The 26,264-nt window shown below is 36.5% G+C and overlaps 1 protein-coding gene across 1 annotated transcript in view; it reads right to left on the bottom strand.

Moving 5' to 3' along the window:
* The window catches only part of LOC149285281 (protein phosphatase 1 regulatory subunit 1A-like), a 66,256-nt gene that overhangs the window by 241 nt on the left and 39,751 nt on the right, over window positions 1–26,264 (bottom strand). Inside the window, exons 3-6 of the mRNA XM_089495627.1 lie at window positions 21,359–21,396; window positions 20,298–20,361; window positions 11,656–11,883; window positions 1,606–1,705 (exon numbers count right to left, since the gene is read on the bottom strand). Coding sequence (XP_089351753.1) covers window positions 1,606–1,705; window positions 11,656–11,883; window positions 20,298–20,361; window positions 21,359–21,396 — 430 coding nt within the window. The remainder of the gene's footprint in view (window positions 1–1,605; window positions 1,706–11,655; window positions 11,884–20,297; window positions 20,362–21,358; window positions 21,397–26,264) is intronic.

Below are 26,264 nucleotides of genomic sequence, written 5' to 3'. Positions count from 1 at the left end.
AATTTTCAGTATACCATAGAATCATTTATTTCTAATTAATCTAATTAATCAGTCTCTAGGCTTTTTTTCTGAAGACAATCCCAATTGATATATTATGTTATATACCAGTTTGTGTGTATATATATATATATATATATATATATATATATATATATATATATATTTACATATATATATACATACATATATATAAACATATAATTGGCTCACAGTAATTATCCAAATTACAAATGCGATTTTGCCCAAATGTGTATGGCACCTACCCCTCTGAAAAAATGCAGGATTTTGGACAATGGTAGTGGTAGCCCAAATTCTTTGACACAAAGTAGCCCACCAATGGGTGTAATTTAACTGTAAAAGAGATTTTGATGAATGGACTTTCCCTACTTCCTGGTTTCTCTGCTCTCTCGTTAATAATCACATTAATATATATATAATTATTATATATATATATATATATATATATATTATAACCCAAATACAAAGGGTGAACTGATTAGAAGGTGAGAGTCTTCCTTTTTCTCCGCTGTGCTCTGTATATTTGTCTTTTCTTTTTGTAACTCACAAACTTTTCATGACATTCCCAACAAAAGAAGAAATACAGATCATACACACTTTTGAGTTTGCCTATTTAGAAAATATTGGGATTATGTATAAAGGTATTGTGGTAAAACAATTAAACGTGGACTTATTGTTTCATTGTTACTTTTTAAAGCAGGAGGTATGTGAATGAACGTCTTCCCTAATCCTCGGTGCTGTGCTTATAGCATGATAATGGAAGTGGATGAAATAGAAAAAAAAAAAATTTCTGATCAGGAACATACTTATTTTCGTAACTTCATAGTAGCTAAGAGCAAAGAAACCAGGATGTATTTTATGGAACTTAATATCACTCATATTGTAAGCTATATAGGTTATAGCTATATAGGTTTTAAATGAGTAACCTATTATATATATAATGCTCTTTAAACATGGCTCTTACAATGATCATTTTCATTTTAACTCTTTTACTGCCAGTTGATATGTAACATATTGCAAAACCGGCTCCTTTACAAATGAGAGTTGATGACTCAATGTCTATAGGAGCCAAAAGGCTTTGAAAGTGTGAGGCAGAAAAAGGGTTAAAAATCCCCAGGGAGGTTTGTAAATATCTTGCTTCCAATGTACCCATGAGAGGTATAGTCTTGTAATTACTTAAGATCTTATTTTGTAATGCTCCATACGCTATGCTTACTGGCGGTGCAAACATTTTCATCAAGAAAGAAATTACAGTTTTCAAAGATCGTGGAGAGCGTGTATTTGGATAAAACGTATAGTGAGTGGGACATAGAGAGGCTGTGAATTTTTTAGGTCTCTATAGTACGATATATTTTGGGGGATTAGTAGAGGTTTTTTGTTCAGTTGACCAAAATTGAAGAATTTGCGTGATGGAAGGTTTAGTAACATGGACTGATTTTCTATATATACACATATTCATGGATTTTTTTAATTTTTTTTCAAATTAAAATATGATATAGTGACCCATTGTGTATTTGGTTACCTAAACCTTTTGGAAATGCTTTCTAAGATAGAACAAATTTATTTTTACCTATACATTTTACTTACTTTGGAAGTAAACTTTGATATTGGATGTTTTCCATCATTGGTACACTACTAATTTTCAGCAGTTTTACAGCAGCTGTAAATGACAGCTTTACGCGACTGCCTGAGGAAGCCAAAATGTATCATCAAATCAAATGTTACAAGGAAAAAAAATAATTGCTTAATTATTTTTTTCATTTAACGCAATAGGGGTGTATATGGAGCAAATATGGTGCAAAGTAGTAAAAGGGGCACAAGTACCTATGACAATTAATTTGCCATGGTTACTGCACATCTTAGGTAAGGGGACTCTTCTGGCAATGTCAGACCATAAATGAAACCAGAGACATCTTTTCTCTGCAAGAAACAATGTAGAACTAAAATACTATTACATAAAAAATCATAAACATTGAAATGTATCTATTATATATTTCTTTGTTTGCTAAAGCAACCCAAATGGGTCAATTAAAAATGTAGGCATTAGGTAGCACTAGGGTCTTCATTTTGTGAGAATTTGTTGATAATCCATATAATAATGAAGGTCAAAATAAAGATATTTATTTTCACACCTTGAAATGAACCAAATTTTTCCAACAGTTTTCAAAATGTTTGGAAAGATACAAAAAAAACATCCAAGTCTCACTGTACATAAAAATAACTTTGCGAAAGCTTAAGGATTTAGGGAGAACTGATGGATTTCTTTCTGCAGAAAAAATTTGCACCGCTATAATTGATGCAAAAAAACACCCCACAAGTACACGTCGCCAGATTTAAACTATGCGCATGTAAAATAAACCAAAAGGGGAATATTACTCCTTTGAATGTACATCTGTCTTTAATTCCTTATGATAATACTACTAATAATAAAGCATCTCTTCAACATTAGTGGTGGCCTTTTTATTATATACAACGCTATGTGCACTATTGCAATTACATTGGGATTTTCCCAAAGTTTATTTTCTTACCCTTACCTGTATAATTACATGGTTTCCTTGGTGATAACATAAAAATCAACTTTTTTTGTTGTGCTGTTTGTAGCTGTATGTAAGAGCTGCCATCTTCCTGCTTTATTACATGACGCCATCTTGCAGTTTTACGGAAGCTCTAGGGGTACACATGTTAAAATAACATATCATATATATATATATATATTATATAATAAATATTCTGCAGTGCTGTACAATGGGTACAGGACATAACAAGTAGTATGTAACATAACAATTTAATTTTACAGAAATAAGGGGTATAGAGGGGTATTAAATAATTTAATTGGATTACACCCTTTATTTATTTTTAAGTGCACCTCCTCTTTTTTGAAATGCTATGCCTTTTACTGTTCGATAATATAAACTTATATAAAATAAATATAATAATACAAGTGAAGGTTTGAAAAATGCTGTTAAATAAACTTTATTGATCACCTTGCTTCTTTACTACCAAAGCCTTCTTTAATCTGTGTCATTCCTTTAGATATTACTTGTCCAGGATTTAATCTTGAATACAACTTCTTATTGATCCGGTGGTGGAGTTATAAGCGTTGAGTACTCGAAGTTTGAATGGGTGCCACGCTAAAAACCGTGATGTTTATTTAGTGAACACAGACTAATTGAGGAGGACCCCCAACAAAACAAATGGAAACGAATGGCAACATCTGCAAAATTGTAAAATGTCTTGATTAGTAAGCCACGTTTTAGTGCCATTACAACCAATTATTTAGCTTTCTTTGATGAGGTAAAGCGGTAAGGGACTGTTTATTGGAGGGTACATATAAATGACTGATAGGTAGCCAACAAAATCAGCAGAATGGGCTCATTGATGATTATGGCTGTGATTGACCTGTTGAGATTTTTTATATTTTCTTAAATGTTTTCACAAACATAGACATAAGTGTGCTGAGGCCATTTCAGCTTGTCATTAGCAGCCACAGACTGATGGAAGTTAGGAATGTGAGGCAGTCAGTGATAGTGCTAGATTTATCTGGGATTATAGTTCACCTGTCTACCATACTCCAGGTCATGGGTGTCAGGGTGGGGGAGCAAGAGGGGGCAGCCTGGAGAAAAAGCACGGGGAGGGGAGACAGTAGGCTGCTTAGAGTTTGGTTAACTAGACATAGAGGCAGAAAATAACACCTGATAGCAAAAGAGCTCTTATTTAATTCTGTAAAACCCCTGCTGTCAGAGTGGTTTGGTCTGCTCTCTTCCACTCCCTCTAGCTGGACACCTCCCCTTCACTCTGGTATCCTGCAGTTTGCAGGCTGCAGACACGAGGTACACAAATCAAAGCTCTTCAGCGCATACCAGGTGAATGCCATTAAAAAAACCTATCCAAGGGATATGGATTGGCTATTCATCACACTATATGGCGATATATTGTTTACCCCACCACTACCTGAAATTACCCCAAGTTTGGCTAGTTTCTGGCAAATTTTTCATGGCTATATTGCTTACCAAGGAGTTGAATCAGTGTGACCACTCAACAACTGATAACCAAAGGTTTTTTATATCATTATGGATTGGCACAGACTGGTGGGAGTTAGTCAGCTGCTGTGGAATGCACACCTCATGATTTCCAGCCATCCATCTGGCTGACTGAACATCATGACAAATATAATAACAGCACTCTGAGTACTAAATGTAACCACAACTGCTTGGAATACTACCAAGCCTCCAATTTTAGTTTGTAGCATTTATGTCCCTTTTTCACTCTCCTCTTTGTAATACCTCAGAATGCTACACTACACCACGCAATATTAACTTTTCTTGACTGCAACCCCCATAATGTTGAGCCAGCAATAGTAGGAATAGTAGCTAGTAACCGTAGATTGGGCTATGGGGGATGAAATAAGTTTCAATAACACTAACTTTTGTTAACCACATCTAGAGTAATATTAAGCCATATTGCTAGCTGGAGTTTTAGACTGGGGTTGTGGTGGTCTACACTAACGTATCTGTTGTTGACTGCAGCTACCATGATATACAGACCGCCATCACTAGCTGAACACCATCGCAATTGTAGACCAGGGTAGTTGTGGCTAATCTTTACCACTACTCCCCGTGTTGCGCAGGTTTATGATGGTCTGTTAGCTACTACTACTATGGTCATATAACTTTTCCTATTAAAGGATAACAATGGGAATGAAGTAAGGAGATTTTGGGGTGAGAGAGGGTAAAGTTGAGGATATTTTGCACCAGCCCCCCTATAGATTATGTTACTGATATACTGCAACTGCAGTAGAATGTCCCCCACTCATTTTTTAGGAAATAATTGAATTATTTATATAATTCTTTAAATAGTTGTGCCTAAATAATACTTATACTATCATATACCATATTGAGATAGTTTATTAAGAGCCACCTTGTCGGGCATACTTCAAATGACATCAAATAAGATAAACAGCTCTAATCAAAAAGTAATATTAATATCTTTACACAAAACAAAGAGACTCTTGAACAATAAGATGTGCAGCACTTGACCTAAAGCAGTACTAGCAGTTGTAAATATAAGGAATAGAAAGCAGAATTCTAAGATATTCAAAAATAAAGGCCCTTGTGAATGAGGCGCACAGATGGGGAGAAATAACTTTCTGTCTTTAAAATGTGTTTGGCAACAAGGAAAAGAAGTATTATGCTGCTGGCAAGTGGAATGATGAATGGTGTTTAAAAATTCTCTTTTTAACTGTTTTCGTATTCCGCACCGCCAGTAATCAGTACAGGTTTTGTGAGCACAGGTGGCTGTCAACTCTGAAAGGGAAGCAGATTGATCCACAACCTGAGAAGAAGTTGGAAGCAATTCATCACTGAGAGGACATATATAATGTTTACATGCTGCTGACCATCGCCTGCATTATGAGGGATTATGAGATGTTATCCTGCATTATGGGGGATATAAAAATTGATCAAGTAGTTGATTATCAGTTACACTTCCTTGCTTTCTACAAAACATGGTTGAAAAGCATTCTTAACATAGAACCCAATAAACTAGTGTGATCATTGTACCTTTAACTAGATGTTACACACATATATGATGTATATATTATAAATAAAATACACATTACGTCACAGGAATCATTTTAATGTTGCTGTTAAGGCCTACATGTCAACAGCATTATTTGTTGCTTCTTTTTTATTTATATGTTATGTTTATCAGCCAAAATAAATATTGATACATACTGTTAGGTGTAGGACAGGATTTTATTGCAATTATTATATTTTAGTTTCAATAGCATTAATACATAAAAAACCCCACCTAGTCGCTCTAAACCTGGAGAAGAAATAAAACAATGAAAATTATATTTTGTTTGGCAGCGGAATAGTGTGCAAACTTCACAGATAAATTTAAACAGGATGGTGAAAGAATTAGCCGGTAATAGCATTCTATTTTCTAGCTGCTGTATGCTTAAATTCGTATCAGAATATTAACACTTGTTATTATAGAGGGAGTTTCTACAAGTGAACCAGGACCACCCTCATATTTACCTGGGCTCCAGTGATACTTTGAAACGGCTCTAAGAACCCAGTTTGACGCAGATCGATGCTGGAAGCCAGCACTGACATAGTTAAGAAGAAGTTCCTTATGAAAAAAGTGCCTATTGCAGTCTTGCACAGATCCTACATGAACACCACCATAGGAGCTTTGCTTCTGATTTATGTTTTTTATACCATCTCTGAGCTTTTTACATTTATACATGCCCCTTGGGGTTTATTCATTAAGATGAGATGACATAGAACATTACAATTAAATAATCCATTCCCATTGTATGTTCGAATTGTGTACTGTGTATTGAATATAAGGAATGCCAACCCATTTATGAATGAATATTGCATTGTCCCTTCAGCAAAAGAGGGTTAATGAATCACATAATTCATACAGTAAACAAACTGAAGATTAATATGATAATGTCCTTAAGGACCAAGGCTGTTTTGCATGTTTACACTTATGCACCAATGTATATTTAGCTATTTTGGTTTTTGTTCAACTGTGAGATCCCTCTCATGGGTTTAGATTACCCACACAAGTTACACACACATATATATTATAGTTTTTTTTTTTATTATATATTTTTTTGTTTCAAATATTGGAAAAACAAGTTTTGTACTTATCACGGAAAATGTATGAGGGGTTGCTTTTTAAAAACTTTCTTTTCACTTTATTTGTTTTTCCAATTGTTTTGGGTGCAACATCATTAAAAATTCTCTTGTATTAGCAGGTACCGCTAAAGATGCCAAAATGACAGCACAAGGATTCTATATTTATTTTGGATTTTATTTTAACTATTTTCTTCAGATATTTTTATTCACTTTTTTAAAGGAAGAAACTTGGCTTGATAACTACACAAAATTCAAGACCCAGTGCTAAGCAGCCTTGCTTTCCTGATCACTCCTTCTGTGTTTAATGGCAGGGGCTCATGAGAGACCCCAGCAGGGTCTGTGTACAACTTCCAAGGTCTCCTTTGGACTGTCCAACATTTCCCATGGTGTCAGCTGTGATACCCCAGGAACCTAATGCCCGAGCTTCCATTTGGGCATTAAAATAGTGTCAGTGTAACGGTGCTAGTGTGGAGCATCTTTACACTGTCTCTTTACCATCAAAAAGACTTACCTGTGCTAGAATGGAGGATGTTAGAATGGAGGATCATTGTCATGAAGAAGGCATGGAATGTCTTTCACCGCGAAGAAGTTAAAACGGATTCTGTCTGAGACGTATCACAAAAGTCTGTTTCTTTAAATAATGTATTTTAAGCACTAAATACGCAAGGAAAGCTCGCCTTAATAGAGGGCATTAGTAAGGAAAGACTATCACATTTAATATCACAAAATAAGTATCAAGTAAGTATAATTTAATAGAATTTGAACAGATGCATGACACAAGGTAACACAAGTGTATCTATTAAGATTAATAAAACATCAAGTTGTCCAGCCGGTCCTATGAAGAGTCTGTTTAATTAAGGTAAAGTTAAAACAATTCAGTGTGATCTACTGAGCTGTAAAAACCAATTAACTTTTGATTATAGAAAAAAGGACTACTAGCCAGGGCCAGGTTTCCATACTAGGTAAAAAAACCAGGGGAACAATATCAGAAAAGAAATCTAATAGGGTACAATGAATGTGTTTGGTAAGACCGATTGTGATTTAAGCTTCATTAGTACAACACTACATATGGGGTAATAGAAAAATCCACCCATGCTAGCAACCTTCACAGAACTGGTTGAATGCTGGAACTTTGATATTAGGAGGTGACATTTTCTTCTTTCAAATAAAATAAAAAAAAATGTAGAAACTAATAAAATAAAGAAATAATGCATTCAACCACACCTTTCAAAGCCTTTACGCATTATGAAATAATATGTTAAGACGGTATAAAACCCCTTCACATTCTTGTCATATTCTGGACACAGTATCTGGATTCCAGTCTACAATGACCGCCAAGAGATGAATGTTCCAGAGATTCTTGTCTCATGATTGGTTAATAAGTGATTATTATTACTATCCCACAAAAAAGGAGGCATCAATACAACTTTGCTACATAAAGCAGTTACAATAACACAAAGCCCAATTTTTAGATAACAAAAACGGCAAATAGACTTTAAAGAGCAAAATCAATGTTAACAAAAGGTACAAAAACACAAAAAGCCACCATCCAAGAGAAAATGCTACCAAATTGGCTATCATTTTTAGATAAGAAGCATATCTTAAAATTTGCACATGCTTGTGTTGACATTAATATTAAAGGACACCTGAGACTAACATATAGGACATCTGATTGAAACAAGCTGTTTATCTCTATAACAAGGGCACTTTCTATAAACATGGGCTCATGAGATTAGCAAGATTACACTGTGAATGTTGTGTATATATATATATATATATATAGATAGATAGATGTGTGTGTGTGTTATCTCTGCTTATTTTATGATATATTCTAAAATGTTTGGATAAAACAGGTCATCTTATCACTGATCAACTGCTTTGTAGGCACATGGTAGCTTAGGGTTAAAAGAAAGAAGAGGATTTCCATCAGGACTTAAGTTCACAGTTAAACTTAACGATTTCATTCTGGATTGCAAATGTTCCCAAACAATTATTAGCACCAGAATTACCCATAGGAAGGTGAATCTGGATAAGATGGCCGTTGCAAACACAAATTAAAATAGTGCCTTTTAATGTTTCTAATGAATTAAAAGCATATAAATGTGTGTGAAAACATGCTGGGTGTTATTCACCCAAACCCTTACCAGAAATACATCAATCATGTCAAAATTTCCGGGGACTAGGGAATGGGGATGACTAGATGGCCCTGGCACGTTAAGTCCAGTGGGCACCAAATGACGGAACTGTGGCTGCCAACGTTTTTAGATCACATAGCATGTAGCCAGGCATGTAGCCAGGCACCTCAGTGAGAATAGTGCACTGTACACCAGCAGCCAACTGGGCATTTGCCACAGGAGCTGAAAACTATTTATAGCATTATGTATAGGTGAAACAGCATAGTTAGCCCCAACGTACATGTCTAACTTACTGTTTTTAGGAATTGATATCCTAGTGGCACTCTAGCACAAGTATGTGGTATATATATTTTTTATTAATACCTCTATTTAAAGTTTCTGATCACCCAAGTACAAGACGGGATAGGGACACTGACACGATACCCTGTGTATTTCAATATTCAAGTAGTAACTTGTATCCTTTATGGTCAAAGTTAGTAAAATTTTCAATAGAACCATTTATTGGCGGGTGGCAAAAAATACTTTGAATTAATTACGTTTAATAAAATGTAACTATATCTAGTTCTTCTTTTGGTTATAATTACACATTTAAAACACAATACAGCGTCTGAAGAACTAATGTAATGCTTCTATGTCTAAAGTTACTTTGCTATTGAGTATGTAAAATAAAGATTCTAAGGTGATCTGTCACTTCTCCCACATATTCTATATTTCATATGTCGAAACACTAAATTTAATTATGTCTACTGATTAAAATAAACACTATATATTAGTATTAAAACCCATTTGGTGCATGCCATGGGAAAAGATTTCTTAACCCCCTCTTCTCATTAGGTTATCTCTCCCATGTTGTTGGTGCTTGGTTCAGGTAGACGTGGTGAGGGGAGAACTTCAGGGCGGGAAACTGATTAGATAATGTTTTGCCACAGACCGCCACTGAGCTTCCATGAGGTAAATGTTTGAACTAAAAATCTCAAAAAAATATTACACCTGTTGGCTAGCAAACCTCACAAGCTTCAAGGAGTGTAATTAATACATTTCTGCTTAAAGTTGTAAAGCACAATTTCACACAAATCGAAGGGCTATTGCAAAATATGAATGGATAATGAAGTATTATATTTTGATATATATTTAAACCACCTGTCACAACCCCATCAGAGGTTCATTTTGAGTAAAGTCAATTGTACCCCTTCTGCTTATAAAAACATCCCATCCATACAAAAACTAACAGACATAGTGTATCAAACACAACACTCTTTTCATTGACTCCTTTGCTGCTAGAGGGACCTGTAAATTATTGCTCCAGGCTCAGTGCAGACGCAGGATCCCCTAGCAGCAGAGAGGTGACAAAGAAAAATCATTTTCAACAAGAGGCCTCCTTGGATCCATTATGTGCGACATCCCGCATCGTGGGGTCGGGTGGGTTGCACTTCCTGGCTCCAAAATACCTGGTGTGGAAATTAAAACATAACATGCGTCAGCAAGAAGATACGTTGTAAGACTTCTTTAGATACATAAAAATGACTTAATTTATATTTTATATTTTTTTCCCATGGAAAATTAAGATTATGGGTGGTATTCACCAACCCTCAAGACTGGTGTCTGCTGTAGACATTTTATAATTTCTATCCTGATCCAAGATGATAAACTGAAAAACAGAGGTACTTATCGCACACTTGTTTTAAATTAGTCAAGAACTAAACTGGATATAAGAGCAAGAGAGGCCGAGCAGGTCAGTATAGCAGCCAGCTTTTAATTTAATCTATAACAATAAAAAACATTGTGTCTATATGTCACCAATGTACTTACTCGATGCTCTGTAACACACTTCTGTCAGGATCTACTTGTCATGTATGTGGCTGCTTTGTTTTATTGTATCAGCCTCCTGGCTTTTTTGCATAGACCCATCCGATATATTTCCTAGAATTAAAAAATATGCATATTTATTTTATATCATGGAAACATTTTTGTCCTGGTCAGAATGAATAGATACAATGCCGAGACCAATATATACAAAAAAAGGATGTAGTATATAATTGTCTTGAATAATGGCTGCTCGGCTACATGTAGAAATGCTGTCATGCAGTTTTGTGGGGGGAAAACTTGTATATGTAACATACATTTAGAGAGGAAATGTAATACTCCCCCTGGGCAGCCAATGGCTTGCTAGAGTGTATAGATATAATTATTCTGGAGGGGGCCCCTTGTAACAGTGTTGCCTCAGGGCCCCATCTGATTCGCCCCCAGTACATAGCAATATGTAAAAAACTATGGTCTCGGAAACCACTTTTTGCGGTGAGCTGCATCATGTGCGTCGTAACCTTTACATCATAAAATCCGACCCTGCGTTGTGATGTCAGCGAGCATATGTTTCAAGTTATTGCACGATATGCCAAACATAGAGAATACATTTTACTACATCTCCTTCTTGGATGCCGCTATCTTTTACCCCTAGGTGTCTAGCAAGAAAAGTGTTCTGATCATCATATTAACCAATGGAATATTCCAAGTATTATATTTTGCTATGTATTATTATTTATGTATTTTTTTGTAATAAGACTGCATTTTAAGTAGTCATTTTTTATAAAAAAACTCAAAGACTACTGTATACTCTAAGTCAGTGACACCCTCAAAAAACGCTGCTCCATTCATAACATTGCGTGTTATGACAGCACTGAGCTTTAAAGTGTAGCGTCATCAGGAAAATTTAAATCAGAAAACATGTTATTATGTAAATATTTCTTCATTCAAAAGATGTATTTTCAAAATACATTCTGTCTGCATATTCTACTTAACCCTCAAAATACAATTGAAACCTACTGCTGGTATGACAGCTTGATACGAGTTCTTACTTTCTAAATTATCAAGATGTCTCTTTCCCGGTGAGTTATTTTTCTGTTGTCCATCGTAAGTGAAGCAGCTACAGCTACCCTGATGTTGTGTAGTTTCACTTGGAGCTGTATTGCCATGGCAACAACACCCTAGATTAGGTCTGTCATCCAAGCTATTTTGACGCTGTAGATTCCCTTCTTCTTCTGATCCTTGTTTGCAAAGGTGATGCTCAGCTAATAGCTGGAGTTCTGAGAACAAAAGCAAAAAATTTACATACTGATTAAGTGTCCAGCATCTGTTAAATACCTCCAGACGAACAAGCTTATTATGCATTTTCTAAATTTACCACTAGATGGCAGTATTTTTATATAGACAAGTACAATCATTTTCACCAGATGGTTTTATGTTTCTGTTTTTATATATATTCTATAGCCCCGGTATAATATTTATATACATTTATGTGATAACATTGTACTGCATTTAATATTGTGCGTCAAAAAAAATTCAGCTTCCTATAAGAATACACCTTTAATTTCAAAATGTGGGTAAAGAGGCATTCATGATGACAACAAACTAAGGAATCTTATTACTTAATGTTTCAAGGACTTCATTAACAATTACATGATTAGATTGTGATGCAACAGGAATTTATTTTTAAGAACTGTATGCAGGCCACGGCTTACATGGACCAGACTATATGGCTTCACAATAGATGATGTCCTTTGTTTATTCCTGATCTCACGTTATATCATCTCAGACTTACAGCATACATAATTAATAAGGACTCTTAATAGGAACCGTGTCTTGCTCATTTTAAATTTAAAAGCATACTGAGTGAATATATGTATTACATATGTGTTACATATACAGTTTTTGCTTTGTTTAATACTATACTGTTCTCAATACTGGCTTTGGTTTATACAGCCAGTTAAATAGCATATGTTCATCCATTTGAGTATCATTCTTGCTCAGGAACATTATATATATATACACATATCTTAATAAAAATCTGATCTCATTGACAGCTGATGTTGCCCATACCTCCCAACACCATACCTCAATCTACTTAACCCCTAGAAAAGGAGGGACACAAGGGAAGAAAGAGGGACAGATAGATTAGATCCGAAATGGGATCTGTCCCTCCTAAAGTGGAACAATTAGGAGGTATACTTTGTCTATTTTGTGAACCTCTTCATTGATTTAACGTCCTATATACAATACAATGTTATTGGCAAAGTAGAGGGAATGTTACCGCAATGTCATTTAATATAGCGGTGAAACTCACTGGAGACATGTATTTGTGTGACCTAAGACATGGGCATATGTGCATACAGTTTCATGCCACTGCGTCCACTTCAGTTTATGGTAGCATGAATTACAGCTATTTGTGCAGCTGCATTAGTTTTAACAAAATGTGTGTTGAAAGGGACACTTTAGACACTCAAACAGCCACATGTGGCATGAAAACTGGACCCCTGAGTGGACGATGTTTAACCTAAAGATAAGTATAACATACAGGTTATAAAACGCATTCTAAAGTTCTTACAAAGTACTTTGAAACGCATTCTTCATTGGCGGATCTGTATGGGGCACTAGACTGTCCCTTTAACCACATGCATTTTTCCATTTAAATGAATTACGTTACCATTTGTTGATTTTGTTTAGTTTAAAATACTCAGGGTGTTGGGGAAGCCAATGTGTGATCCCACTACTTTATCAAGAGCATATCACAAAGATTTGTATAGATCAGGTACTGCATTTTACACAATGATGTCCTGTGATTATTATTAATATATAGGTCAGAGGGACAGTCTATAAGGTCCCATGTATCTATTATATTGTCTTTTATCGGACAAGAATAAACTGCGAGAGCAGCTAGCCATCTCAGCGTGACATTTACTGAGCACACATGGTAATATATGATTGGTGAAACGTGACACTGATTTCACAACAGTCATACAATCTGTTTACATGTAATGGGACAACAAAACATACCCTAAATATACTATTGCCAGTAGATAATTAGATTGAAGAGGATAGACATTATTTACTTGCATTATTGATCTCTATATACAATGCCATGTGGCACTACAGATGGTGTATGTCTAAATGTCAATGTATGAGGACACAGGAACCGATAAACCCAACCAACCACGCGGTGTGAATTCTGCTGATAACTCAGCAACACAGAAACAACAGGAATTCAAGTCTAATAGAAAAAGATGATTATTTGCATCTAATGTTATATCTTTTCTTGGTTCATGTCATTGTGAGTTTATTGATGAACAATCCTCCTTTGGATTAGGAGGAGAATACAGATCAAGGTGTATATTACTGGCCCAACATACACCGGAGCGGACAGACAAGGGCCCATGCTCCTTAAAGAGTAAGTCTGTTTCACGAGACTTGCCACCAATGTCTTTGCCCCGATGCAGGAGCAAAAGATCTAGGCATGGAGGTAGGTTGATGGCCCATTATTTCGGCTGTAAAGACTCAAGCCTTAACCAGTCCTTACTGGGTATAGGTGAACACAAAGGTACAAGCCAGTTTGGATGAGTAAGCTCATTTGAGCAGGGCCCTCCTCATCTGTTGTTTCTGTAAGTCAACTTGTAATGTTATATATACTAATTGTTAAGTCATGTGTACCCTTTGTACAGTGCTGCACAATCTAATGGTGCTATATAAAACAAATAATAATAATAATAATAATAATAATAAGTATACTAATGTATACATCATACACCATCCCTTTGCTAACGTATTGAATGTTCTCACATGAAAAATATAATTATAGTGAGAAACTCATTGTCTCACAGGTGATAACCAGTTTCTAAAATATACATAACTATATAAGAAAATAATAAAATCACATTTCCACAAAACTCTGTAACAGTTCACAATCCATAAATTATACCAACATCCCAAAGCAGCTATAATAAAGTGTTAAGAACATTTTACAGCATTCAGAAGTGTATTTTAACGATCTGTCACTTCCAAGAAATATAAACATATAGTTTCTATATCGCATGCAATATTGTTGCTTCATAACAAAAGCAGCAGAATAGATCCCTAGTGCGCCGAGATAAAGCTATACATAATTACATACAGCTATGGGAGAGTCGCCATAGCAACGAAAAAAAATAAAATAAAATGCTGCGGTACCACTAAGATCATGTACATTAACGACGGATTCTGTTACCATGGTAAACAGATGCAAAATTCATATACAAACAGATAACATGTTCTAACCATATGACATATGTATGAGATTTAAAATACATATATATGCATTCTTCTAAATATACGGTATACATATCAGTGAATTTTTTTACTTTCTGTATTCAAGTATTCCAAATGAAAACATAGAGGATCATTGATGTTAAACAGGATTCTTTTTATAGTAGATGCAATAGAAGGATAATATGCACCAGAAATTATTATTTTAATTTCCTTTTTCCCCCTAACAATTCCGATTCACCCTCAAGGGAATATACAGAGCTAAAATAGCCAAACGTTAAAGGGACAGTGTTGTGTCCCATACAGCCCTACAAATGAAGAATGCATAGCCTTGATGGCCACACTTCTGGTGCCAGCCTTGGACTTAAGATATGGTTTACAGCCACTATACTGGAGTTCAATGAATCAATCAATGAGATCCCCAGAGAAATACATTTCTTGAGTGCATGTCTTGTATTACAAAGCAGATGTTCCACTCTTCTGAATTCTAAATACAAGATGAGCCCCATTTAAGTATTATATATATATATATATATATATATATATATATATATATATATAGTGCTACCAAGTGCCATTTCATCAATGAACCAATGCAGCTTATCACTAAGGCAATAAATTATATTCACACAAGTAAAAATGTTTGTTTTTTTTATTAAAATTAGATCAGCAAAGACGGAATTAATAGTGTAATTAGCTCAAGTTCATTCCACCAGATATAATTACAACTGATTATTTCTACATGTCTACATTTTAATCATTGTTGGTAAGCAGATGTGGTTTGCAAGAGAACAGTATAGCTCTCTGTGTATAAAAAGTTTAAAAATATGCCTAAATACTGTATTTGCTCGATTATAAGACTATATTTTTCCAGAAAAAAAAAATCATCTGGAAAAAACGACCTTGTCCTTATAATTTATGTAATTTTTTTATTCAGACCTCAGATCCACAGCACTGCCGCACAGCAAATTAAGCCTAGGGGCTTGTCACTCTCTCCCTATCTCACTCACTCTCTCATGCTGTAGATGAATGTTTAATAATACTTCTACTACCCCCTTTCTCTCTCATGCTCTCTCTCTCAATGTCTCCATACCTTCTGCGCCGACCTCTTTCGTGTCTTTTTCTGCAGCTCAGTTTCTTCTCTTTGTCTCTTCTTGTTCTTCTGTCTTCTTTCTTCATCTGCTTCTCCCCAGCTTTCACACACACATCCTCTCCCCTGACTGGAGTAACAAGGGGGAGTCCCCATGATATGCCTTTGACCCCCTATGTGCCACTCTGCCTCCAGAATTCCCTTATACCCCTATATGCCACTCTGGCATTTAGGGGGTTAAAAGGCATATATGGGGCAGAGTGGCATATAGGGAGGTATAAGGCATTACAGGAGGCAGAGTGGCATATAGAGGGTTTAAAGGCATTTCTGGAGGCAGAGTGGCATTAAGGGGGTGAAAAGGCATTTCACAGAGCACTCTGCCTCCAGAAATGCCTTATGCCCCCCATTTAACACTCCCTCCCCCAAGCTTACCGGTGCTTCTGAGTCGCCGGTGCTTGGTCCGGGCAGCGTGTAGAGCCCTACGTGATTCGCGTACACAACTTCCTCTGCAGCCGGGAGGAGGTGCGTTAGCAGTGGGGGATCTGGATCTTAGTCTCATAGTCAGACCTAGTTGAGGTCTGATTATAAGACGACCCCGATTATAAGACAAGGGGTATTTTTCAGAGCATTTGCTCAGGAAAAAACCTTGTCTTATAATCGAGCAAATACGGTACGTTTTTTCTCTGCAAATCTGTCTGGCTTATCTTTTTTCTTTCATTAAAATGTAAAGTCTGGGGCAGTCATCTTATCATATCTTATCAGGGTTGTCTCATAATCGACCAAATACAACACATAGACACTTTAGAGGGATGTGTTAAAACCCAAATATGGTTCAGGACCAGGGTTGCCACATCAATTTTTTTTCCTAGACTATATACATCATGGTCTGCTAACATGTGAAGCGCTCCCCTGTGGGATCTATAAACTCACAGAAGGGAACCAATTACTCTGTTACATATCCCCTATATTGGACGGTAGCACTTTCCATAAACTAGTCAGCAACATGAGAAATGTATGTGTGTCTTGGTAAGAAATGTTTCCTAGTGCTACTCAAAATCTGTGGGACTCACCAGTGAAGTAATAATGAAAAGAGGCGACTTAGAAACACCATATTTCACCCCATTTTTTCAACAAGGGCATGTTGTGAACGGTGTCATTCAAAACAAAAGACTCGCTGTTTGATCCTCAGTCTCCCATGCACAACTATATCCATTCGTTTTTAAAGTAGATTTAATAAAACAAAGTAATTTTATGTGTTATGGCAATAGCCTTTAACTAAAGTGGGTTACATTGATATACTGGGGGACATTAAGAATCAGCTATGATATATGGTATATTGCAGTCCTATTGCAAAGGCGTGGCATGAAAGATATCTCAATGGGTGAAATGCTTTCAAAACCAAAAGATAATAACACAATTATTATATTTTGTGCCTTTCTGTGGGTGGTAGTCTATGTTTTAATCTGGTTTATAATAGTAACTGTGCGCTTTAAACTGAGTGGGTGTGGATTTCAGTTTTAACAATTACATTTCTCTGAGAAATATAATTGTATTATCGTAATACATATTTATAGCACTGTAGAACTGGATAATTAACAGTAAAATGAATACTCATTATACATTATTTTGCTTCGTTTTCCTGTTTACTGTATCTTACATTAATATGTGAGTATAATATTGTAAAATTCTAATCACTTAGTATAGAACACAGTGCTAGGTGCCACCAAAAGAGGTAAGAGTCCTCATATGATCCAGAGGGGACATGAAGGGCCAAGATCTCACTACAGGGTCTATGTGTTCTTCTACAGATAACCTCATTACATCTCCTGCTACCTGCACCCATATTATATACTCACCACCAGTCACTTCCAGTGCAAAAATCATTCCTAAAGTACTAACAAATCCCTTTATTATGCATTCTCGATTAAAGGAACACTTCAGCCTCCTGAACAAAGAAGGCATGTTCAAGTATTTTGTAAGTACTCCTTTGCATTAAATAAACATGCAAACAAACTACTTACCATTAGGAGGGGCTGCAGCAGAATGCATCATCGGTGGGCTGATGTTTTAGTGACACTGATTGGTTGCATAAAAGCAATGGAAGAGCATTCTGCTTATGTGCACAGGATGAGGGTCTCACTAGACCCCCTTCAGAAGGTTTGTTTGAACACATCTCTCACACAGAGAATAGCTGCGAGGCAAGAAAATGGCCAAATGCATACTGGGGTGTTATCATCGCCTTAAAGAATCAACTCTGTGTTTGAGTGGGGAAACTCATTTAGATTGTTATATCTATTTGTAATTTAAAGACTGGTGTTATAATGTCAGAATGAAGTGAAATTAAACTAACACAGAAGTATGGCATCTGGAACAAACCCGGTTATCAATATCTTAAAAAGCCAAGGTATATATTAATACACAATTCAATATGGCGGATAACATTCCACAGTGACAGTGATCTAAGTAGATTGAGCCACATACTAAAAGTGTATTGCCAGCAGACATGCCAAAAGCTGATACAATCAGCTGATTTCAAATTTTACAATTTCTACCTTAGAGTGGAACAAAATATTGTAAAATAACTCCGCTTGCGGTAATTTAAATGTTAATTTGTCAATGCCGAATTGCTTCAACTTGGCTAAATTTAATTGTGTTACTTTGTGCATGTAATAAAAACATTAAAATACAAAAATTCAACTTTTAATTACATTATTATACTGTTTCAGACACTTGACCCACAGAGACACCAGTCTCTTTGTTTCAAATCTTTGTTGCGAATGTAGGTGGCTGACAGTTTGAATGAAAACATGTGAGTTTACAATTTAATAATTTAACAAAAGAAATGTCATTGAGTGGATAAAAAGATTAGAGTACAATAAAATACAAGTAGAAAAACCCAAACCTTTGCTACTTTAAATTAAGTACAAAGCTATATAGAAAAGGTCTAGTACTTTCAAATTGACATAGCTGACTGGATATTAGGGAGAGGTCTTTTAAATATACCCCCAAATAACACCTTTAGTAAAAATAAATATAATTACCCTGCCTCTTAAACCCTTAACACATAAAAACATTCATACAATACCGGCAAAATCAAACAGTGCAAAAAAAACAAACTGTGGGGAGGTATCCATATAAAAGTTCATATAAAAAACTCTACTACATGCCCACCTGCCTGGGCAGCTGGCCGGGACTGGCAAATAATCACCCTCCAGGTAACTTTACAGGGCTTTCTACCAGCATCTGTCTGCTTAAACTGTTACTATGCAACTACATAGCAAATAACATACTGTTTGGCAGCGAGATGCTATGAGAAAGGTCGATGGTTGAGAGACTGGGTGTAACACTCATTATGGCAAGAACTAGTCCAGTCCATGCCATAATGATGACTATGGTAGACACTATGCCGCCCTTCAGTTGAACCTCCTGGTACAGTTTGCTTATTTGTGTAAAATGAGGGGCAATCCTAAACTGTAGTCAGGAAAGGCTAAGCTCAAGCAAGATCAGGAGGCAAGCCATGATCATACATCAGAAGATCAGAATCACAACAAAAGCAGAGCGAAAGGTTGCCAAACTGGCTCTCACATACAAACCAGTATTTATAATGATGCCATAATGTGACAGAGGGGGCAGGGGACACATTATAATAATAATACCAAAAATGTTAATCGTGCTATCTGAGAAGACGCAAGAGGAAGACTGAAAAGACTGTGCAACTGATGTGGGAGTTGCATGCGACAATATCCACCTCTGAATGGGTGTGGGATACCTCGCCGAAGGCAGTGAGGCATTGTGATTGCCATGTATTTAGGACTGTGCTATTGTACCTTTATCAACGTATATAGAAATCATAATAGGGAGACAGGAGTGGGTACATGGTATACTTCAATGCAAAATATTGGTTGATGAATTGCTTCTCTAAATGGTCTCAAATGTGTCTGAGAGGCTCGTTGGACTGGCATGTAAAGGAAAATGAGTGATTTTTTTTATAACTACAACATGGGAGACACTACTTGGGGACACACAATGTTCCTGTTAGCTGGTGTAGGCAAAGCCCCAGTAGAGCAACAAGTGCACCATGTTATCTGTCTGGTATAAATGGCTAATATCCCAAAAACGATTTAATTTTGTAATTTTACATATTTTGATGTCATCAAGATTTTTACTCAATATCTGATGCAAGGTTGTATCATTACTGCAACCAGCAGAATGGTCTAATCTTCATGGACATTATGTTGGTCTAAAAACAAAACAGTAACAAAATCACCAAGTGTCTTTTCTGTGTACAGTCAGAGAGACCCTTTTACCCTCTGCCCCAGCTGGGTGTTTTTATACCTTTCATGGTGGGAGTTGTTCTGGATACCTTTTTCCTCTGATGTGGGGACATAGATAATGTAGACTGTAAGAAGAGATAAGAGACAAGCAAGCTTAGTCAAGTTAATGTTTGGCCAATATCTTATGTGAAACAATGGAGGGTTATGGAACTCTTAGTATGTTTCTAAATACTAAAATGAACTGCATGCAGGAAGTCTTTTCAATGGAATCCAGGCGTCATGAATACTTGGTTTCAGATGCACTGAAGATTTTCTGATTGAATAGACATGCAGGACTGCCACGGCTACCATGGCTCTCAACACTCCTGGCACATGCACACATCTCTCTGGCATCTAATGAATGTATTAATATGTGCATAGGCATACCTGGAAACATTCTAAAGAACTCAGACCCTTCCAGTAATCACTATTTGTCTTTCACAAAGATTCCACTGTGGTGACATGCTACTGATGCCAACTTAATTGACCATACAATTCTATGGAAATTTGCCTTTCCCCATCCCACCCCTTTTAAAGGGCAAATCTTTAGAGTTCCCGGGTATGTGCACAGGTGAGGAAAATAATCTTCCAGCCATTGACAAACTACAAAGACCATCATTTTCTTCAATGGTAGTACCCATTTTGTGGTTCCACAACATCTGGAGATCCAAGCTTAATACCCTGGATCCAGAGCCATTTCATCTCCTCTACAACTGTGTTCGAGTCCATAAGGGTGGTAGGTATCTAAAGTATTTTCCAACTACTATATATATATATATATATATATATATATATATATATATATATATATACACACTATTCTTCACCTCCCTGTTAGGACTATGTATTATTATGTTTTAATCTGGTCCCTTCGTTTATATAAATTGTGTTTTTAGATGAAATATTTCCTATGCCAGAATCAACTATTCAGTCAATAATCCATGTAGTATTTTAATAATGGGAAACAATATACCATAACGGGATTTAAGGTTATACAATGATTAGTAGCCATGAAAAATGCAAAAATAATAACTTAAATTAGTGTTTAACACTAATATGTTTCCCCAAATAATTTAGACATACCTTTTGTAATGTGTTGGACATCCGATCCTCATCTATCTCTGATGATGAAATGAACAAACAACACATTAAGACACACACATAACCATACAGGTCTACAGGTACAAACAAATTAATTTGCAACATTAATTGTCTTAGTTTATATATATACATGTTCATTTAAATAGCTTGGCTATCTTCAGTGAAACGGGACTGTTGTTATAACCTATTAAAAGAAACTGGAGGTTCCCATTGTAAGCAGTAATGTGATATTCTGGTTATATAACAAGTCAAACATTACTCTAAGCTGATTCTCTATTGTTTACCGGAAGGAAGTATAAAGAGACCTTATTGTGTTTATCTAGAAGACCTTAACACATGCTAAAGGAGAAGACCTAACCACACACAAAAGGATAAGACCTAAACAAATACAAAAGGGACACTAGTTGTATTTGTAAAAAGCTCTAGTTGAAACAGAAAATGACATCACACGAGTGATTTGGAATGGTGTGACAAGCCCAAATTTTGGTCAGAAATGCCAGAAATCTGTGCTTTTGGGAGGCAGCCATGCCAAGAGTGTTTTTACGAAAAAGTGTTGGAAAACTGCAACCTTCCTTTGGAACAAAGAGTTTACCATTTCTCATCTGGGGTACTGTAACTCAGGTCCAAGTGTATAAAGACAGCACAGCTACCTTTATACATTTGAATCTTGGTTGGGCTAGTGTGCAGCATCACAGGCAGTGTGACTCTCCTCGTTTTATTGTTTGTTTATGAAGTTCGCCTTTGAGAAAAGATAGGGCAGAGGTTCTGTATGACTGCATATCAACAGCCAACTCAGTATTTCACATAACAGAGTTTTGTGCGTAGCTGTCCCACTATCCCGCTTCTGCAGGCAGTAGGCCTCATGCAGGATGAACCTGTAAAGTCCACGAAGGTCTGTGTTGTTGCAGCTCCCATGTGTCCACTTCGCAATGCTCAGCAGCTCAGTGCTGCAAGGTGTCTCTTTTGGGACTGCTAATACCCCTTCCCTCATTTTGCCACACTTACTGAGGCAGTTGCTTTAAACTTTACTGTAAAACAGTAATACTTAATATTTTACTGTATTCCTTTTCACCCGTAATAGTTTTTTTGTTACATAATGACCCCTAAGTCATTTTGCTTAATGTCCCTAAAAAACCTAAGGTTGTAGTTTTCCCAGCATGCACCTCAACTCCGTATGGCTATTTGCTTGGTTTATGGGGTTGAATTTTTCTAGTGAGCTTCATATGACCAACTAGGCAGAGGAATTGACTTTTTTTAAGCGTATTTTTTTCAGAACACTACATGCCGAAAGGCATTTTTGTACTCTGGCAGTCGCAATACAGAGAGCTATTTGAAGCTTTACCATGTACTATGCATGGAAAGGTAAGTACTAGCTAAGTAAAAGTACTAGCATCGCTGGACCAGTTGGTGTGAGATTTATCCTAGGGATATCTGAGCGTGATTTGACTAATCCCTTTAGCAGAGAAATTCCACTTTTCACTGAATACAAAGCTCCATCTGTAGCAAAAAGATGCCAAATGTATTATTTTGCTACTGCTAAAACTGAGACATCAGAGACTCAGCATCACATCCTGGTAGCAGAGTCTTGCAAAAAGCAGCACATGGCAATCTTTGAGTAGTACATTCACAGAAATAAACAATGATTAATTAGATAATGAAAACCAACACAAAGCCATATGTCTATAAGTGTAATTCGTCAAAACAAACAGAAAATTACACCAGAAACAAAGGTGGGAATTAAAATGAGCAAGAATGTTCTAATGGCAAGCAAATCTCCAAAAACAATAGGTGACATGATTGAAGAAGTCATGTCCTCAAAATGAAGAACAGAATGTTTGTGAACACGTTAACATAGAGCTCTTAACAAAATAATGTGATGGATAAAATATAAGGTTTCGAGAGAAGTTATGGAGAATGTAACCAAAATTAAAAAGCAAATAGAGACAGAGATCTAATAAAGTCTTAAGTACAGCTTCCATTGGGAAATTGGTAGACTTTTAATATATGTCATCAGCCTGACTTGCCTTTTAAACCATTTAATGTTAGATTTTATTACAGGGTTGAAAGTTAGCAACAGACTAGAGGTACACAGAGGGCATGAGTGCGTCATCAGTGCATCCCAGGGGTGATGGGCGATATTAAGGTATAATTTATTTTTTATTGATGATCTGTAGACTTGCTAGTCATCAGGGTATTACAATGAATAGGGTAATCTGGAATGACCATGTAATAGTTAATCATTTTAGTTACTTCTTTACACACTTTCTTCTAAGACTGTTCCTTTTAACCCTAATACTCCCAATATTCTTTGTATGCTTGGATAACTGACTGTCTTCTTATAACTAGGTACACATCGACAAAATAAATCTTTGCATATATGGTGGAAGCTGAGATATGGTGGAAGCCGAGCACTGATATATTGTACACGGACAAAAAAGGCATAATGCACACTCATGCATGACTGTATATGCATACACACATATACGCTTAAAGGCACAACCATTACACACACATTATTCTTTTCACTAAAAAAAGAGGTAGCAAGAGTGTTTGGTTTCAAATCACCCTCTTTACTATTCACTATGAACATCCATGGAGAACATCTGAATGATTTAAATATGCATTATATAGGACAGCCAAGATCTTCATAATGCATATTGAAGTTAAGGTGTCCAAACCACACACACACACATATGTTCTGAGCCTATGAGTAAGAACTACTGCTCAAAACGTGCAGTTTTCCCAGACTTTGCATGGCGTTATTATAGAAAAAATGTAATTAATAAAGAAGGTTTCTTGGAATTGAATTAAACCTTGGCAAGTGTGGTCCTCTTTATCCGAGTGATAATTGTTTGTTGGAACCTGGACATTCAGTAAAATGGGTTACTCGCCTTTTGTGATTATATAGACAGGAAAAGAGCAAGGTGTGATCTTCTAAGTAGTTAAGCATCAAAAAGGAAAAAAGGAAAAAGGATCTTGATCATTCAGACAAAGTAGTTTTCTGTAGTGAATATAGTGTAGATTTGGAGGATATTATTTGCACCATTAACAAACCCATTTCAGTCTTATGTCTTGATGTAGTGCATAAACCTTACTGTAAAAAAATTCATTAGTGTAGGAAGAAGGGCTGAATCTTTGGGGAATAAATTATCCCCAAGTTATCTATCAGATCTAACATGGCCTAACATAAAGGGACTGTTCCGTGGTTGAGAGATGCTGCAAGTGTTGCAATTATATTAGGGCTGAAACAACGAATCGCTAAAATCGATAATCGTTGTCGACGATTTCCGTTATCGATTAATCGAGTGATCGATTAGTTGTTTGAGAACTCGGCTTGTTTTACCTCCTCTGCGAGCGTTTCCCGGCTTCTGCTACGCGCGCTGCAGTCTCCGCCTTCTTTGAGCTACGTGACGCGCTTCAATGTTGGTCTGCCGTTCGAATAAAGTTTTCAACTTCTTGAAGCTTGGAAGTGGAACGAGTCCATAGCTGAGGTAAGTGATTCTCTATGTGTGAATGTCTATGTGTGAGAGTGTCAGAGTGGGAGACTGGGTGTAGGGCTGGGTGTGAGTGGGGATGCAGGGCAGGGCAGAGTGTGAGTGTGGGTGGGGGTGGGGGTGCAGGGCAGAGTGTGGGTTCAGGGCAGAGTGGGAGACTGGGTGCAGGGTGGGGGTGTGGGTGCAGGGCAGGGTGTGAGTGTGGGTGCAGGGCAGGGTGAAGAGCAGAGTGGGAGACTGGGTGCAGGGCAGGGTGTGGGTGCAGGGCAGGGTGTGGGTGCAGGGCAGGGTGGGGGTGGAGGGCAGAGTGTGGGTGCAGGGCAGAGTGGGAGACTGGGTGCAAAGTGCTGGGTGCAAAGTGCTGGGTGCAAAGTGCTGGGTGTTGGGTGCAAAGTGTTGGGTGCAGGGTGCAAAGTGCTGGGTGCAAAGTGTTGGGTGCTGGGTGCAAAGTGTTGGGTGCTGGGTGCAAAGTGCTGGGTGCAAAGTGCTGGGTGCAAAGTGAGTGGTTTAGGTATTAAAACTAGTTTGACAAATATTGTGTTTGGGTTCTCGTAACAAAATAAGAATGTTAATGTGAATTTTAAGTTGTTTTTTAACATCCAGTTCATTACATTTTAAATAAACGAAAAGTTTGCATATTGGTTTTTTTTTTTAATCCGATTAATCGAAAAAATAACCGGCCAACTAATCGATTATTAAAATAATCGTTAGTTGCAGCCCTAAATTATATGTTGAGAGGTAATACGTTATATGTCATCTGTAATGGGAAAAACATTTACGATTGATGATTTCTTCAATTGTAATATGAATGATGTCAGTGTTGTAATATGCAATATGTAGGGCACGCTATACATTTGATAAAAGACAGAATCCGAGAACATCTCCTTGATATAGGAAATAAAAATTCAACACCTATGTTTTCAGACTCTTTGAAGTATCAAGTCATAGAAAAAATACAAATGCCGCCATGGAAAGGTAACAACTTTAGAACATTATATAAACGGGAGGTGTATTGGATTTTTTTCTCTGCGGACTCATTTAACATGATGTTAATTTATTTTTTCATGAATGAGATAGGAAAATCCCAGTATATTATAGCATTTAGCGTGTTAATAGATTCATTATGTCTTCAGTCTCATTTTGTTCTATCAATATACATTAAGAGAGGAGAGAGAGAAAAATTCTTATCAAATTGTATCGATGTGAAATACATTTTCCTACCAGTGCTGTCTAGAAACACATTTTTTATACATTGTTTAGTGTAATATATTCACATTTACTTAATATTAAAGTGATTTTGTTGTTTCTAATTGTGTATAATTTGCGTGTCTCTTACTAATTTGCCTTACAACTTAGGTGGGCCTGTTGCTAAAATGAATATTTTATTCTAAGAG

Source organism: Sceloporus occidentalis, unplaced genomic scaffold, assembly GCF_023333645.1.
Source record: "Sceloporus occidentalis isolate IW3139 unplaced genomic scaffold, rSceOcc1.0.p SCAF_82, whole genome shotgun sequence".
Classification (NCBI taxonomy): domain Eukaryota; kingdom Metazoa; phylum Chordata; class Lepidosauria; order Squamata; family Phrynosomatidae; genus Sceloporus; species Sceloporus occidentalis.
This window is presented reverse-complemented; position numbering and strand designations above follow the sequence as displayed.